Raw genomic sequence first — 16,907 nt, 5'->3', positions numbered from 1 at the left:
GGAATGAAAAATTTTAGGCTTGAGGAAAATGATCACCTTGTGCTACATCTACCTCTTTACTTACAAATTTTACTTCGTCTGAGTCCAGCCACACACTTGCAGAAAAGGGTGGTTATAGAGCCTAAAGCATTCAGGTATTCCTTTACTTTTCTTTTGGATTGTAAAGAGTTGAAATCACTTTATTTTAATGCCTTGGATCAGTTAATTCAGGCAATATTGAGATACTACCATGCACACATACTGAACTGGAAGTTGGGTAAACATTCAAATGACTCAACCTTACTGAAGTATGGTTGTGTGGTTGTGTGAGACAGACCAGCAGATGCAACGGTCACTGCTATGAGAGGGTGTGGCTCTGAAGGATGAATTGCTGGAGGCCTTAGCCACAGAGAGAGAGCCTTGCTTTACAGTTGTCTTAGCTAAGAAAACATGCAGTTGAAACTGTGTAGGACTTTGGTTCATGTACTAGTCCCTTATACCCTTTGGAACTTTTTATGACAGTGTGACTCAGGTTGAACAGTCTTAATACAGTGTTTTTGCTAGGAATGGCTCATTACAGGCCATTTCCTGTCACCAGTGTCAATGTCAGAGTGAGTAAAAGGAATTTTTGCTAGATAAAACTATATTTGGGCTGTTATTCCATTATTTCCAATTGGGAGTGGCCATGAGAAGCATCTGAATGTATCATCTGTTTTACATTGGTTTGATAAAAGTCAAAATTATTGTGTTTATCACCCTGTCCCATTTAAGTAGGTAATGCTTTGTACCAATCCAAAACTGCGATTAAAAAATACTTGGCATAAACTGTTGTGCTAGAGTCCTCTTATAAGTTGGAGGTGAGTCATTTTAGGGGACTTGTCAGGGTGAAGTCCTCAAAAGCAAGGCTTCAAGGCCAGACTCCAGATTATTTTATGACTGAGGTGGCCTATCAGTCACTTTAATGTTTATGATGTGAAGAAGCATTTTGGTGTGTGTTAACTCTAGGGCATTAGCAAGCATGTGCATAAGAAACCTGTGGATTTAAAGATTTCTTTAGAAAATTGAAGCATTCTTATATATTTGAGGAATATTTAGTTAGCAGCAATAGGCCTGACTTTCTGATCTGCTTGAAAATAGTGGGGTATAAGGTAAAGCTGGCATTTTCATGACAGGATGGTAACTCTGAATGCCAGGATATCTGGCATATAAAGGATATGAAATCTCATGTAAATCTGCTGGACCTTATTTGAGCTTTAAACACTTGTCAGACAATTGAACCATGAAGTAATGGATCAGTTGTGAATCTGCTGTAAGCCGGAGACAGCTGTTAGTTACTGTTTTCATCTTTTTCATATTTTAAAATATATACATAATTAAAAGTTGGAAAATAATATAATACATACACAGATAATCATCATGTGACTCAATTATTGAAATTTCCCATATTGGCTTTATGTATCTATCATCTGTCTACAGTTTTACTTAAGCAGTTTAAGGTAAATTCCAGATACCATATCTCATCCCTAAATACTCAGTGTGAATCTTATAAGAGTAAAAATATGCTTCTTTATAGTCAAAGTTCATATTAAGAAAATTCATATATAGTCCTGTTATATATTTCCCAGACCGTGTTAGAATTCCTAATTATCTCCCAGCTACTTCTCATAGCTCTTTTAAAAAAAAAATCTGAACCATAATTTATCAAGGTTTACATATTTGGTTAGTAGTAATTCCTAGGTTCTTCAGACTATCTCTGTGTTGGTAATATTAATGATTTTTTTCCTATAATGACAAAATTACCTGTACGGTGTTAAAATTATAGTTACTAGGTATTCAGTTGTTACTGTGTGTCAGGATTATGCTAAGGACTTTGTAAGTTTTACTTAAATTCAAATTTTAAAAAGTCTAATTGTATCAATTATATTTTGTCATTGAATTTCTTTGTGGAGCGTTAATTAAAAATTATTCTGTGTAAATTCTGTATATGTACAGCATTTTCCATTTTTCTACTTATCTCCTATATAAGTCAAATAAATATTTACTTCAGATCCAAAGAAGATAGGTTTTATGTGTCAGCAAACAAGTATGCTTCCCTTGACTCAGTCAGAAAAACAACAGAGCAGCTAGCATCTTGAATCTTGATTATATAATTAGTGAAAACAAATGAGTTCTGTAATGTGTTTGCCCAGTGTTCTTTTTTTTTTTTTTAAGGTGTAGTGCATAGGCTTAAAGAACTTTATAACTTTTATCGTTTTATATTTAATATAAGCTATGCTAAGTAGTTCTTGGAGATAGATGGAAATATCTTGATTTATCTCTAGTTGGCTGCCTAAATTAAGATTGGTTTTCTTTTCTTTGACTCCTTTCATTTTTTTTAGTCAGGGAACTATAAGTAATTATTGATTGTAGCATTTCAGTGTTATTTTAATTAACTTATTAAGTTCTTCTGTGCTACTTCTTTCTTAGAGTATACCACTTTATTAAACAGTATTGAATATCTCCTTACTGTATTAGGGGTGGGAAAAGAATTGGAGACATATTTTCAGATTTTTATCAGCTTTTTAAAAATACTCAGCAGGGAAATTTTATTGTTACCTATTAAATGAAGCACGACCTTTACATTTTTGGCAGTGCATACTAACTTGCTGTTCTTTATAAAATGTTTTCTATAGGCACTTGAAGACGCTCGCTCTTTGAACAGAGGTGGCCAGGACAGTGGTTATAGTAATATCTGGTGTCCTGCCCGGGGAGAATTTCCTGCTCCTCCAGGCAGCCATAAGAGGGAAGATTCCTTTGAAAGCTTAGATTCCTTGGGGTCTAGGTCATTGACCAGCTACTGCTCGGATATCACGTTGAGAGGAGGACTTGAAGGTGAGTTGCATTTTTGGCTGTTTATTTTTGTTAGCATAAGAGAAAATTGAGAGCAGGAGAAAGTAGAAAAAAAGAATGAAAATTAGGCAAAAATTTCACCAAGATGTAGATTAAAATGAAGATTTAAGTATAACTGGGCTTTTCTTAATTTTTCCCTTTCTCATAGTGGGGATAGTTTCCATTTTTGGACAGGGTTGGTGAAACAGCTCACTATGACTTAATTTTTTAGTGATAATTTAAACATAGAAATGAATATTACTTATATTACTTAGATTCTGTAAAAACAACCATTCTCATTCCTGAGTAATTTTCTTTTGTGCTTGCTTTTTTCCTCAAAGATTTAAAAAAGTCATGAAGTAAACAGAAATTTTTTTTGACCTCTAAATCTTGATAGATTGAGTAGCATGCTGCCTTGCTGGGTGGTAAGAAGTATCTTTTGGTTATATCAGAGTCAGAGCTAACCCAGGACAGAGCAAAGGGAAAGGAATTTATTATGGCAAATGTTGTGCAGGGGAACCTTCTTTTAAATACAAAGATTGTGGTCAAGTCACTTATTTAAGGACACATGTTATTCCTGTGGCTTCTAGGTAGTGTTGGCAATTTTTGAATAAGTCTCTAGCTACTCTAAGTTGACTAGATTGAAACAACAGAATTTCTTAAAATGCTAGGAGTGTAGCTCAGTGATTAGAGCACCTGCCTAGCATGTGTGAGGCCGTGGCATCCATCCTTAGCACCATGCCAAAAATCAGCAACAAAATTAAAATAATTCTGTGCTTCTACCATCATCATTATGAAAGATTGCGAATTCTCTTTGTGAATTTGTGCTTGATTATTAAGAGATTTCATTTTGCTTGTATATCGTGGATGTTGGCTTATATTTCTAAATTGTTTCCCTAGATGTTTATTAAGAAAAATTTTAAACATAAGCAAATTATGTATAATAAATTTGTTCTTCAAAAATTAACCATGGCTTATAAAACAAAGACAGTAACAAGTCACATTCTTACGTCTAACAGACTGAGCAACTTCATTGAAGATAACAGTATGTAATTTAGCATCCGTTGTAAATTTCTATCATTTTGTCTTGAGGTCATGAATCATTTTTGTTGTTTTTGTGTTGTTTTGATTTTGTCTTCATTGTTGTTTTGTCAGTTTTTAAATTTTTTAAATAAAAATTAACCATGGCAATAAAAACTAAATTCTTAGCCAGGTATGGTGGCAAATGCTTATAATCTCAGCCCTCTGGGGGAGGATTCCATGTTTATGCTCTGCTTGAGTAAAACAGTGATTTAGCAAGACCCTGTCTCAAAATACAAAGAGATCTGGAGATATAGCTCAGTGCAAAGGCTCCCAGATCGATCCTCAGAATAAAAAAAAAAAACTAAATTTTTGAGTATTAGTATTAAAAAATGTCAATAGTTATTTAAGCATTAATCTTTATAATTACTATTGCATTTGTTAGCTCTTTACAATGTAGGTATAACATTTTCATAGTCAGGATGATGATTACTATGCCTTTAAGGAAACAAATCTTGAGTTTGTAATTCATCTGAGTGATTAAAGTTTTAAATGCAGAGGCCAAAATTCTTAACCCACTATATTACTTTGTCCAGATTGAAAAACCTACAATATATGATGTTTAAATTTTTACCTGGCCAACAAAGATTAAAGTGAAAACATTGCAGGATTGTGGACAAATGCAGACTTCAGTCGGTACAGATACGGTCCTCTCCTCAGACACTTGGTCAGGGTGCTGGGTGCTAGTTGCTGGGTGTGTATAACCAAAAGCAGAAGGCTCGGGTCACTCTGCTTTCTCATCTCCACAAAAGCCTTGAGAAAAGGAGTGGGAGGGGATACTAGGACTATAAAATACATCTGTGGGTAGTTTATTAAAATTCTGCTGGTTTTCACCAGGTTATTGTTGTTAACACCACAGTTTAAGGTAATATTTTGGGGGTAAAAGAATTGCAAAATAAATTTCTCTAGTTTTGTATGAAAATTTATATCAAGAATGAGATTTAGGCACATAAAAACTCTGCCAAGCACTGGGCTATAAAAAGGCTTTATCTTTAAAAATTCAGGAGTAGAATACTTCATGATTTTAATATTTCACATGTACATTTAGACTAGGATCATTTTGGAATAAAACGTCTTTCACTTAGGAGGTGGTAGAAAGCACTAGATTACTGACTCCTAATCCTTCAGGCCATAGCTATGCTTCCTCTATTTAGTTTTGCTGAGACTCTCCTCTTACTGTCCCTGTGTCACAGGTGTGTCAGACCACTTCCTGTGGACTCTTCTCAGTGTTATTTACTGTAGATTCCTGCCAGGATGGAGGGAGGAGTTTGGGCTGCCTAGAGCTCAGGCTGGCCCTGTAGGAGCTCTGTTCAGCTCAGAGGCTGAGCTGTCAGGTGCTGTGCAGACCCACCCTCTGTTACAGCCCTGGCGGGAGGCAGGCGACACTTGCACACCTTTACAAGTGTGCAGGAGGCAGGAAGAAAAGGAGGGGAGGAATGAGACTGCTCAGTTTGAATTTATAGTATTTTTTCTCCTTTCTTTTCTTCCTGTGTCTTTAAAAGAACGGGTTTTCTTTTTTACGAGTGCACTTTAATTACTACTCATATCTGTCTGACCTTGATGTGCATCAAAGGGTATTCTTTTGAGCTTTTTCAAAAAATGATTTTGAATTAAAATAGTGTTCCAAATATAATTTCTCTTGTGCTGTCATGTAGGCATAAGACTTGAGATTCTTTTGGAACTTCCAAAGCACCCAGCCTGACCTCATATCTGATGGGGGATTCTTGTTCATAGGCTCTCATGCAGATTTACCAGACTCTTTTGCAATTTTGTGCATTTTTGCCTGTCTTTCTATGTCCTTATCTCTCCCCTTATGTAAATTTGATAGCTACATACCTTCTTTTAAGGGGTTTCCATAAAGTTACTTTTGTAACTGGTTTTAAGTGTCTGTGTCTCGATTGCTGGGTTTTATTTACATGTATTACATCAACTAATTGTATGAAACATCATGGAGGCAAAGAAGACTGGGAACAAAAGGGTTCAGAAGTGGAATGGGTTTTTTCCTGCTTAGAATGTGACACTAGAAGAATGTACTGTGTGTGCCTCCAGTATGCAAAGTGAATTCCTCCTAATGGATCTTATCACAACTTCATGACAAATTTCTAAAAATATTCCCTGCAGTTCTCAGTAGCAGCACTGGGTTTCCAAGGGAAAGACAAAGCAGATACACTGAGGGATTTCAGTTAGGAGAATGATCTGGAGAGTAAAGCAAACATTTGTTCCTTCTTTATAGGTTGTGAAAGTGACACAGATTCAGAGTTTACTTTCAAAATGCAGGATTATAACAAAGATGATATGTCCTATCGAAGGATTTCAGCCATTGAACCAAAGTCTGCTTTACCATTCAATCGTTTTTTACCCAACAAAAGTAGACAGCCCTCCTATGTGCCAGCACCCTTGAGGAAGAGAAAGCCAGACAAAAATGAGAATAACCGAAGAAGCTGGGCAAGCCCGATCTATACGGACGCAGATGGGACATTTTCAAGGTATGAGAATGTGACGTGATGATGGAGTCCTGTATGCTTTGTGAATTTGACAGTACATTTAAATGTGGTAAAAAGATTGGCTCTTAAAATGTGTTAGATAATAAATTTCACTAATGAGATATTTTCTCCTTACCTGTGCTTTAATCAGGCATGTCTTGATATTTGTTCTCTTTAAGAATGTTAGCATACAATTTGCTAGGTCTTTTTTTAGATGCAAGCCTTCTGGTTATTTGTATTTTTTGGCTTACTGGATGTCTGAATAGTATTCATTGTGAGCTCTGCCATATTTTCTTCCCTTTTTTTCCTTTTTTGTTGGTCTTAGTGGATATGACAAGAACCCTTTAATTTCCCATCAAAATAGCAGAGCAGAGTATGACTTTTCAAACCCAACTTCCTATAAAGAGATGTGTGATCCTGAAAGTGATTCGGGTGGGGAGGATGAATGTAGGTTGCTAGATGTGATTTTGGATGACCTAGCCAACCATAGGTTCCAAGTGAAAAAGAGACCCGAGAGTTTCATCTCGAAAACCACCTCTCCCGACTCTTGCCTGCAAATATTTTCTCCTGATACATTAGCCACTGGGCTATATGCACTGACAAGGTCAGAAATATATTTGTCCTGAATCTGGATGTCTATCATGTTGCTGATTTAATTCAGAAAGTAACACTCCAAACTGTTTGCAATTTGTCTTTCTTTTAACACAGCTTTCAATTAAGTGTCATTTAATTAGAAGTGGCTGTGTGCACTTAGCTATTTTCTAACTAAAATGAGCTGCTGCTGTAATGCTTTAACTTTGTTCCAGGAGCTGTGGTGATGGGAATGGGAGTTCATCTGCTTCATTCCCAGTGGTGTAAGCTTTGTGAGGCGGAATGCATGCCTTTTGTGTTCTGTGTCACAAATAGCTCACACAGTGTCTTACCTGGTTGGATGTTTTGAACAGTAACCAAAGGAGGACTTGGGGCACCATTGTGCAGAACTGGTCAGCAGTTCGAGGAACTCCAAACTCTTCTTGTTATTTGGAAGAGGAAGAAGAAAAGCCGACAGGCATACCCAACATTGTAAAGGATGATCTTTATGTGAGAAAGCTAAGTCCAATCATACCGAACCCAGGGAATTCTTTTGATCAGTTTCTTCCCAAATGCTGGACCCCAGAAGATGTGAACTGGAAAAGAATAAAAAGGGAAACTTATAAACCATGGTATAAAGAATTTCAGGGATTCAGGTTTGTCTCTGTGCATGTTTCTGTTCTTCTGGTGTTTATTTTATACCCTAGTCTGGTGCATCTATGTTCGTTTTTGACTTAGGGAAAGGCTAACTTCCCATTAAACATTATAGAGCTTCTCTAACTGAAGAGAATTTGTTTAAACTTTAGAATTTGGATCTTAAACCACCCTCTTCTGAATGTGGTCATAGCTTGGCATTAATTCCAGTAGTTTTATTCCTCTCCAATTCTTTTTCTTCTTCTTTCCCTCCTTCTTTTCTCCTTGTCACTTCACAGTAGAAGGAATTCAGACTCTGAGGATGAGGACTCAGGCTCTAACAGAAGCTTCACCATTTTTAATAGAATACAGAAAGCAGAGAGTAGGATAGACAGCAACTGCCAAAGACCTTCACTCTTGCTGGAGCTAGCTGCCAAACGGGCCTTCAGATCACAGGACACCCACGCAGTCAAGAGAATCGGTGGTGCCTCGGATGAGCCCAGGTGCACCTGTCTGCACAAGCCTACCTGCTTGGGGTCTGGCCTGAGGCACCTAATCTGCCTGCTGTTGCTGCTATATTAACATGCAACCTCACTGGGCTGCAACATGGAAATGTACTGTATAGATCAGTACAAAAGCATAATGTGTAACATATTGTGTGAGCATGTAAGCCTAGAAGTCTCTAGGATTTGATGTTCTATGTTAGCACAGTAATGTGCAAGACAGTGTATATTTACGGACATGTTATATAGTTCTTTTGGAAAGCCATTCCAAAAAGGCTTTTTAGAAAGATTACCAAATTTTACAGTTGTGCTGTGTATGGAAATGTGGAGAAAGGAAATAACTTTTAGACAGAGACTGGGAGGGGTGAGTCTGATGGGAGAATGCAAAGCATTCCTTAGAGTCTTTTATAAAGCTTAAGAGATTCAAGGGGTTTTTTGCTCATTATATGTACCTGTGGCATAAAGTGCATAACAGCCACCTGTTAACACTTTCTAAGAGCATTGCTTCTCCCTAGTCAGGATGTGGCCCTGAGGCTAAGCGGATGAGAAGGTGGGTACAAGGGGGTGGCACAAGAATGCCTGTGAGAGAGGTATACCTGATGTAAGTGTTAGCCCATCCCTTGCCCTCCATAGTGCCCACCTTTCTGGGGAAATACGTTTTGGTCTTGTTTCTGTAAATGATGCTTAGGAAAGTCACAGATGATGGCATTTAATGATAGTCTGTCTGTCTTGTGAGTGTTCCTACTGTGACCCTAAAATAATTCACCTGCAGTGACTGGCTAATAATTACTTTTTCTTCTCAAACTTAATATGATTCTCCCTTCCTTTCTCTTCTCTCTGCCTCAGTCAGTTTTTATTACTTCAGGCACTCCAGACATACTCTGATGACATCTTGTCTTCTGAAACAAATATCAAAATCGATCCCACTTCTGGTCCAAGGCTCATAACACGCAGAAAGAATCTTTCTCATGCACCAGGCAATAGAAGAGATGACCTTGAGATGCCAGCTGTGGATCCTGACTTAGAAAATGATGATTTCTTTGTCAGAAAAACTGGGGCTTTCCATGCAAATCCATGTGTTCTTCGAACTTTTGAAGACTTCAGAAGGTTCTCTGAGCAAGATGATCCTGTAGAGCGAGATATAATTTTGCAGTGTAGGGAAGGTGAACTTGTGCTGCCAGATTTAGAAAAAGATGATATGATTGTCCGCCGAATTCCAGCACAGAAAAAAGAAGTACCTCTCTCCGGGGCCCCAGATAAATACCAGCCAGTCCCTTTCCCTGATCCCTGGACTCTGCCTCCGGAAATCCAAGCCAGATTTCTCTGTGTACTTGAAAGAACGTGCCCATCCAAAGAAAAAAGTAATAGCTGCAGAATATTAGTTCCTTCATATCAGCGGAGGAAAGATGACATGTTGGCTCGTAAGATCCAGTCTTGGAAACTGGGCACTACTGTGCCTCCCATGGCCTTCACCCCTGGCCCTTGCAGTGAGGCTGACTTACAGAAGTGGGAGGCCATCCGAGAGGCCAGCCGGCTTAGGCACAAGAAGAGGCTAATGGTTGAGAGGTCAGAGTGTGTTTCTACGAGAGTTTGGCTTGCAGTGGACGGTCTTGCATATCTTTCCATGTGCCAAAAGAGCAGAGTCACATTGCTCAACCCTGCATGTCGTGTGCTGTGTTGAAGCATCCTGCAAAAATTTACTTTGCTTTGAGAAACCTTTAATCATTTCATAAAACGAGAGCAATTCCATATTTGCATATCTTTTAAGCCTATTTAAGATGATATATACACACACACACACACACACACACACACATACACACACACACACAGATCTTTAGCTTTAGGTCTGTGGTACTATTCTGCAACATGAAGTTTCATAAAAATATTTTCCAACTATATTTACAGACTTTTATTTTATGTTCAGGCATTTCTACAACAGTCTGGGGGGAGTTTGGTTTTATATGTGTTTCTCATATTTTGGACTGTCTGATTTTTTGACATACAAATATCCCTTAAAATATGGCTTTGCAAATTTCATTTAACTTGACTCTTGTTTTTGACTGAGGTTTCTTGGACTACTAACTTGTAACATTTTTATTTATAAAGTATAGTGCAAATTTTGCTAAAATGCATGAATGTTATTTACTGTCTGCTGAATTTCACGTGTATACAGTTGTGGGCATTTTGGTAATAATGTATGTTTTACAGTTTGCCTTTTTGATGAATGTTTAGTTTATTAATTTTTTTTTTTTTTTTTGCGGTACTGGGGATTGAACTCACGACCTTGTGGTTGCCAAGTAGGCGCTTATGCCACTGAGATATATCCCCAGCCCCCATTTTACTAAATTTTGAGATGGACAAATCTGATTAGGCTGATTAAAATTAGTAGAACCTAAGTCTAACCTTTTAATTCTTGACACTGTTCTTATAGATTTGTTGGCTCAGTAAATTGAGAAAACTTTCATTTTGCCTAATCTGAGTTCCTTGAGGTATAAGATAGATGAAAACTTGGAACATAAGAATACAGCTGAAAAAGCAACCTTTTTAGATTTGTCCATTTGCAATTGGACTCAAAACACACTCAACAATTAGAAACTAACACAACTGGAAAACATAACTTTTATAATTTTTGATTTTCTGATTTCTCAGACTCTTTCAAAAGATATATGGTGAGAATGGGTAAGTTTTGCAGTTCACAGTAAAAAAAAAAATCTGTGCTTCATTCTTGGCTTTTGTGTAACTTGTCATTGCATTTCTATCTTGGCATGTCACTAAATGGAGATGCTCTATGCTTATGCATGAAATTTTAAAATGGGAAGTATTTATTAACGTTGCAACCTAATTGGCAATATTTCTGTGTTTGAGTTATAGTGCATGAAGTATTTAAAACAATATTTCTGTTATATTAGCAGCTTAAATTTTAGTTCTATCACTTTTTTTTTAATTTAATGAGTTAAGAATCAGATTTTTGTATTTTGGTATTTGATTGCTAAATAGACTAAGTTTTTAATTTCTGGCTGCTGAACTATGTTGTGGTAGAAAAAGATATTAGCATTTTCTTCGGGTTAGAATGCCTGCAGTTGATACAATTCATCTACTCAGCTCGGGGGGAGCTATGTTAGTAGGGATGGTGAATGACATCAGTCTTCCAGTACAGATATTTGGAAATGTTTTCAAGATTTCTGATTAGCATATAAAGTTGTAACGTAGGTGTGTGTATAGAGCAAAACCAGATTGCCAAAACTGCAAAAATAACATCTTGATAGTTTGCAATAGTGTTGCAAGAACTATATCACTAATGCTTAGTTTTTGTCTACTGATGTTTAGTTGTCCTGTGGTAGCCATGATAACAAAATATGAAACTAACCTTCAGAAAGTTTTTCTAATTTCTAGAATAGCCAAAAATGTTTTTTAAAAATCATTCATTCTTAGTACAAAATCACCAGGTAGCTAGTTGCTAGTAGTTTCCACTAAACTTTCTGAGGCTTGGTGAATCTTTTATTTTATTTTTTATTTTTTTGTTTTTCTCCGGTACCGGGAACCGAACTCACGACCTTGCACTTGCCAGGCAGGCACTTTTGCCGCTGAGCTAAATCCCCAGCCCCAAGGCTTGGTGAATCTTATAGCTAATAGTTTTAGAGTAACAGGAAGAGAATTTAAGACTTTCAAATTTTAATCTACCTCAGCCTTGGTAGCTAAGTATTTTCCCCAGGATTTACTTCATCTCTCAGGGTATCTAATTTGGTAGCTTTTGATAATTTCAATAGTTCAGAAATTTTGGAAGATGACAAAATTACCATTTAATGCAGTAGTAGAACCATTCTAGATGTCAAAAATGTTATTGAGCCATGGACAACTTACTGGGAGTACTTCTCAGCCACAGATTTTTAAAAATGTCTCCCAGCATATTTTCAGTGTGTTGTGTTAAGACATGTTATCTTCCACCCAAAACCTCATATGCTTAAAATGTTGTTTTCATCTGTGAAGAAGGCAGTCTGCAGCATAACTCTTAAGCATCTTCCATTCCCATTTCATCATGGGAAAGCTGTTTAAACTTGATTAAAAATCTCTTTGCAGGGTTGAAAATGTAGCTCAGTGATAGAGTGCTTGCCTCACATGCATAAGGCCTTGGGTTCACTCCCTGTACTGCCCCTCCCCTTCCCTTTTGCAGCTTCAGACATTTAAATGGCTCTCAGAAAGAGTTGGCATTTGTAAATTAAATATGATTTTATAAAATAAGCAAGTCCAGGAACAGCTATTTTACTTTAAGGGGGTATCAGTATCCAGAGTACAAGTACTTAATTGCCATGTATACATACATAACTATCTCACTGACTATGCATGTTCCTCCTTAGTTAAGGGAATGTTATGTGACTAAGAAGAGAGGAGCCAGCCAGGTGGGGCAGTGCACACTTGTGATCCCAGAACTCTGGGAAGCTGAGGTAGGAAGTTTGTAAATGCAAGCCCAACCTGGCCAGTTTAGCAAGTCCTTATCCCCACCTCCCACCTCATGTAGCTCATGCATGTGAAGTCCTTGGATTCAATCTGAGAGCGGGGGGGAGAAGAAAGGAAGAGAGAAAAGGTACTGGGAGAGGGCAGGAGTGGGAGGGAGAGAGGAGAAAGGGGAGAGACCTAAATACCAAAGCCCAAAAAGCTAAAGGTTTTCCTGAACTATAACTTGTAGCAGCAGCAAATGCTTTCGTAGATAATTTCAAGATAGATTTTGGATAGGACAGTACTGTATTTGCTTTAAAGGCTGTTCCCCATGTGGTTTAGTACCAAGGTAACTATACAAATAAAGCAAGATAATCTGTAAATTGAGACTGATGAATAATGCATAACTTGTCTAATAATGGAAAGTAATGTTTCTTTAGAAAACGCTAGTGTTTTTTAGACCAGTTGACCCCCCTACCCACATATCCTATCAGTTACCAGCACTTTCCTTAAGCTGATGTACAATGAAAATAGAATACAAATTCAAATTGTTTTACATATAGAGTTTTTACTCACAACCAATTCCATATTTATATTTTATGATCCTTCTGCGAACATTATGTAGTCAAGCTTGGTATACTTATTTGGAAAAGCATTATTACTCAACATTCTATAATTGAAAAATAATCTCCTATAATATGAATGCTTTCTTTTTGGTAAGGAGCACTTTCAAGAGAAATATGCAGTTATCTGATGAGTTCTTAACCTATTAAATCCTGACTCCCATGTGTCAGTGCTGGGGACTCAACCCAGGGTCTTGTGCATGCTAAGCATGTGCTCTACTACTGAGCCACATGGCCAGGCTGATGACTTGCTTCTCCTTTGTTATATAACACCTGTCCTTTTATTTGTAGTAAGATGCTTTGTATGCGGCTGTTTTTCTCATGTGTGCTTTTGTGCTTCATGAATTTATGTCTATATGGTTCTATGAAATTTGAAAATTTGCTTATGTTGTCTTCTAGTGTAAGCTGTAGTGATATAAAAATGTGTTTTAAGATATATAGAAATAATCTTGTAATGTGATTAAGCAATTCAATCTGCATTATCAACAGGAAACAAACACTGATTGAAGGTGAAGTTATAATCAGATATGACTATGACCACTTTAATTTCACTTACAAATTTTGGCAAACGAATCTATAGGATTATCAGGTTACAATACAGCAAAAAGAAAGAACAAGTAAAGTTGATGTGTTTTACCTTATGTAGGTTTTTTTCATGCCAGGAAACACTTGGTAATGCCTGGAGACGCTTTTTGTTGTTATAACCAGGTGTGTGTGTGCTATTCACATGTAGTGCCTTATACCCATGGATGTTGCTGAATGTCCCACAGGACATAGATATCCCCTAAAACAAACACTTCTGGCTCAATTGTCACCACTGTTGCTATTGAGAAACCTTGCTTTAGATGATAAATCTGTAAATGAAAAATCCTCTCTATGTTTTATGTTTATGGTAGTTACAAAGCTTCTCAAACAGATTGTAGCATTGATTACTCTTCAAAAAATTTTTGAATACCTAGTGAAAATCACATAGAGGTACATTAAAAAGTACATTCATGTCTCCTCAAGGCTAGAAACCCCTCACTTTGTACCTTGGAGTTTCTACTTGCTGTGTAAGTCTATCAGGTGATTTCATAGTTAGGAAAATTTGCCTTATTTGGGTTCTTTTTTGATATCTACCTGTAAGTCTGAAATTGGAATTTAAGATAATATGACTGAATACTAGCCAAAAAATACTAAAAAATAACAAAAGAAACAGAAGAAAGCTAAAAGCCGGGAACATTATAGGCAATCTTAATAGTACAAGAAGAGAGTCTTACTTTGATTGTATTTTATGATTGTTATCTTTTTCATTAAATTGGCTCTTCTTCCTATCTTCCCAAAAATGCCATAATAATTGTGTTCAACCTAATGGCAAAATGTTACACTTGTAATTTTGGCAAAAATCCAAATGTAGTTGTAAACTGGAATCTTTCCAAATAAGGAAATACAACTCTTAACAGGTAGAGGAATTTTAAGAGAATTATGACGTGACCCATTAGTGACTACCACTTCACTTAAACACACTAGACGTGTGTTGTCTGTCATAGTTTTCCCAAACAATTTTGCTGATGCTATCTCTGGTGCTTATTTCAATTAGTATAGTAGACAGGCAGGTGTTATCTGCATTTCAGAGACATGGAGAAAGAGCAACAGAGATTGCACCTTTCCCAGGGATGTTGACTTATGAGTGGTAGAACTGGATTAGGTATTTGCTTCGCAAGATAGTCTGCAGAGGCTTCTTGGCAGTGCTGTTGGCATACAGTGAGCCCGCGTGGATTTAATACTGTGGTCTTCATGCTGATAGGGAGGAAAGAATTCATCATGATTTGACTTTGAGACTCTAGAAATTCTAGATTTTGTAAGTGTAGTCTGGGATAGCTATTTTTTTTTTTTTCCTCTCATTGCTGGGGATTGAATCTGGGATCTTGGTACTGAGTTATATTACTAAGTGTTTTTCATTTTTAAAAAAGTTTTGAGGCATTGTCTTGCTAAGTTGCCTAGGCTGAGCTGGAATTTATGATTCTTCCCGCTTCAGCCTCCCAGAGTGTTAAGATGATAGGAGTGCACCAGCAAGTGCAGCTAACTCCTGAATTTGAAGCAGTTTGAAGAATTAACTTTCAGAAGAAGCCACACAGTCATTTTTGCTTTAATAAGAATTGTATAGAGCACCAGACAGGCACCAGACTTGCCCTTGAGAAGCACACTGAGAAGATGTGTTAGTGCTTCACTGCACAGGAATAAAAGAGAGAAGTAAAAGAGGTTCTGGGTCAGTTTATACAGCTCAGCCTTCCATTAGAACATTTATTAAAGTATGAATTAGTATTTCCACTTTTTTCCTGCGGTTTCTGTAGCCTCACATGTTGGGTGTCAGTTCCCCCACACCTTGGTCCTGAACATTCTTTTTTCTCTTTTTAGTGAGTCTGTTGTTGCATTAACTCAAATACCTGCATCCTTTGTAGTTATGACTCCAGCGCACCTGTACTCTCAAAATCACTCATAATTTTTGTATATACTCAATACATATTACATTAGTTGACTCATATATTTTCATATGTACACTCATATATGCTGTGTTTATTCTTTAATCCTTAATAAAACCTTTATAATTTTATAAAACTTGTGGGAGCATTAATGTTCCCTCAGAGAAAGAGTTAGAAACATTTCAAATTTAGTATATTTTGCTTGATTAAATAATGATGAAAGTTAACCTCATTCTTGGCACAGGTAGTATATGAGTCTATCCTGCATGCTGTGTGCTGTGTGAATGTGTCTTTCTTCCAAGGAATACCTGGCTTGTGAGGGAGAGAAGCTAAGCATGCACATGCATATCCCATAGAACATGAAGCCTGGTGTTAAATAACATGAAATATGGCTAAAGCAGTACAGCAGTTGAGAAAGGGGACAGGCCACTTTTAATAGGGAAGAGCAGGGAGATTTTATCCAGGTGGTATAATATTATCTAGATAGAACATTAATTCATAAGAAGCACTAACCCTGGGCTGGCCTTTGTTTGGGGACAGCAAATGGATCAGACACAGTTCTTTGTATCTTGCATACAAAGTGAAGCAGATGACATGTAGTAGATACATGACATCTCAGATGACAATAAATGCTATGGAGGAAAGAGTAGGTCCAGAGTGAGCTGGAGTAAGGGCATTGGCTATGTTTCTGAGGGTGGTTAGGGAAGGGAACGCTGAGTAATACTTAAGCAGGAGACAAAGTGAGAGAGAAGCCAGGTGGATATTTGGTGGAGAGCATGCTGGGCAAGTGGGAGAGCAAGAGGTCTGAGAAGGACCAGGGAAGTCAGCTGGCAGCAGGGGAGTGAGGGAGGGGGCGGTGTGGTGGGGGTGAGTGGAGAGAGACAGGCAGGGAGCAGATAACACTAAGCCGTTTGGGTCTTGGAAGAACCTGCTTTTAACCAGTGAGATGGGAGGAAGATGGTGGGTGCTGACATCTGATTGTGACTTGGAAATATCTATTTGGGTGCAGTGTTAATATACTGCTGTCAAGAAGGATGAAAGCAGGGAGATTATTATCCTCTAGGTGGGAAATGTGATGACTTGGGTCAGGGTGGTAACTAACAGTGGAGGAGGTGAAATATGGTTGTAAGTTACATATATTTAGCGGGGAAGAGTATAAATGAGAGAAAGGGAGGAATCTGGAATGACTCCAAAAATTCTGACCTAAAGTGTGGAAGGATAGATGGAGTTTTACTGAGATGGAGAGACAGGAGATGAGCAGGTTGTAGG

General features: G+C 37.4%; 1 protein-coding gene across 13 annotated transcripts in view; it reads left to right on the top strand.

Annotated features, from left to right (window-relative positions):
* Nucleotides 1-16,907, top strand: part of Lmo7 (LIM domain 7) — a gene marked incomplete at its 5' end in the record, with an annotated part of 191,416 nt that overhangs the window by 131,945 nt on the left and 42,564 nt on the right. For 4 of the 13 annotated variants that reach the window (XM_013516553.1, XM_013516551.1, XM_013516549.1 and 1 more), the window contains 6 exon segments: nt 2,652-2,850; nt 6,161-6,413; nt 7,355-7,636; nt 7,913-8,116; nt 8,963-9,682; nt 10,769-10,798. In XM_013516553.1, the coding sequence (XP_013372007.1) occupies nt 2,652-2,850; nt 6,161-6,413; nt 7,355-7,636; nt 7,913-8,116; nt 8,963-9,682; nt 10,769-10,798 (1,688 nt within the window). 13 annotated transcript variants of the gene reach the window in all.

The sequence above is a fragment of the Chinchilla lanigera genome, unplaced genomic scaffold (genome assembly GCF_000276665.1).
Source record: "Chinchilla lanigera isolate Chin_1 unplaced genomic scaffold, ChiLan1.0 scaffold00003, whole genome shotgun sequence".
NCBI classification, from domain to species: domain Eukaryota; kingdom Metazoa; phylum Chordata; class Mammalia; order Rodentia; family Chinchillidae; genus Chinchilla; species Chinchilla lanigera.
Note: the sequence above shows the minus strand (reverse complement) of the source record. Positions and strands in the feature narration are given on the sequence as shown.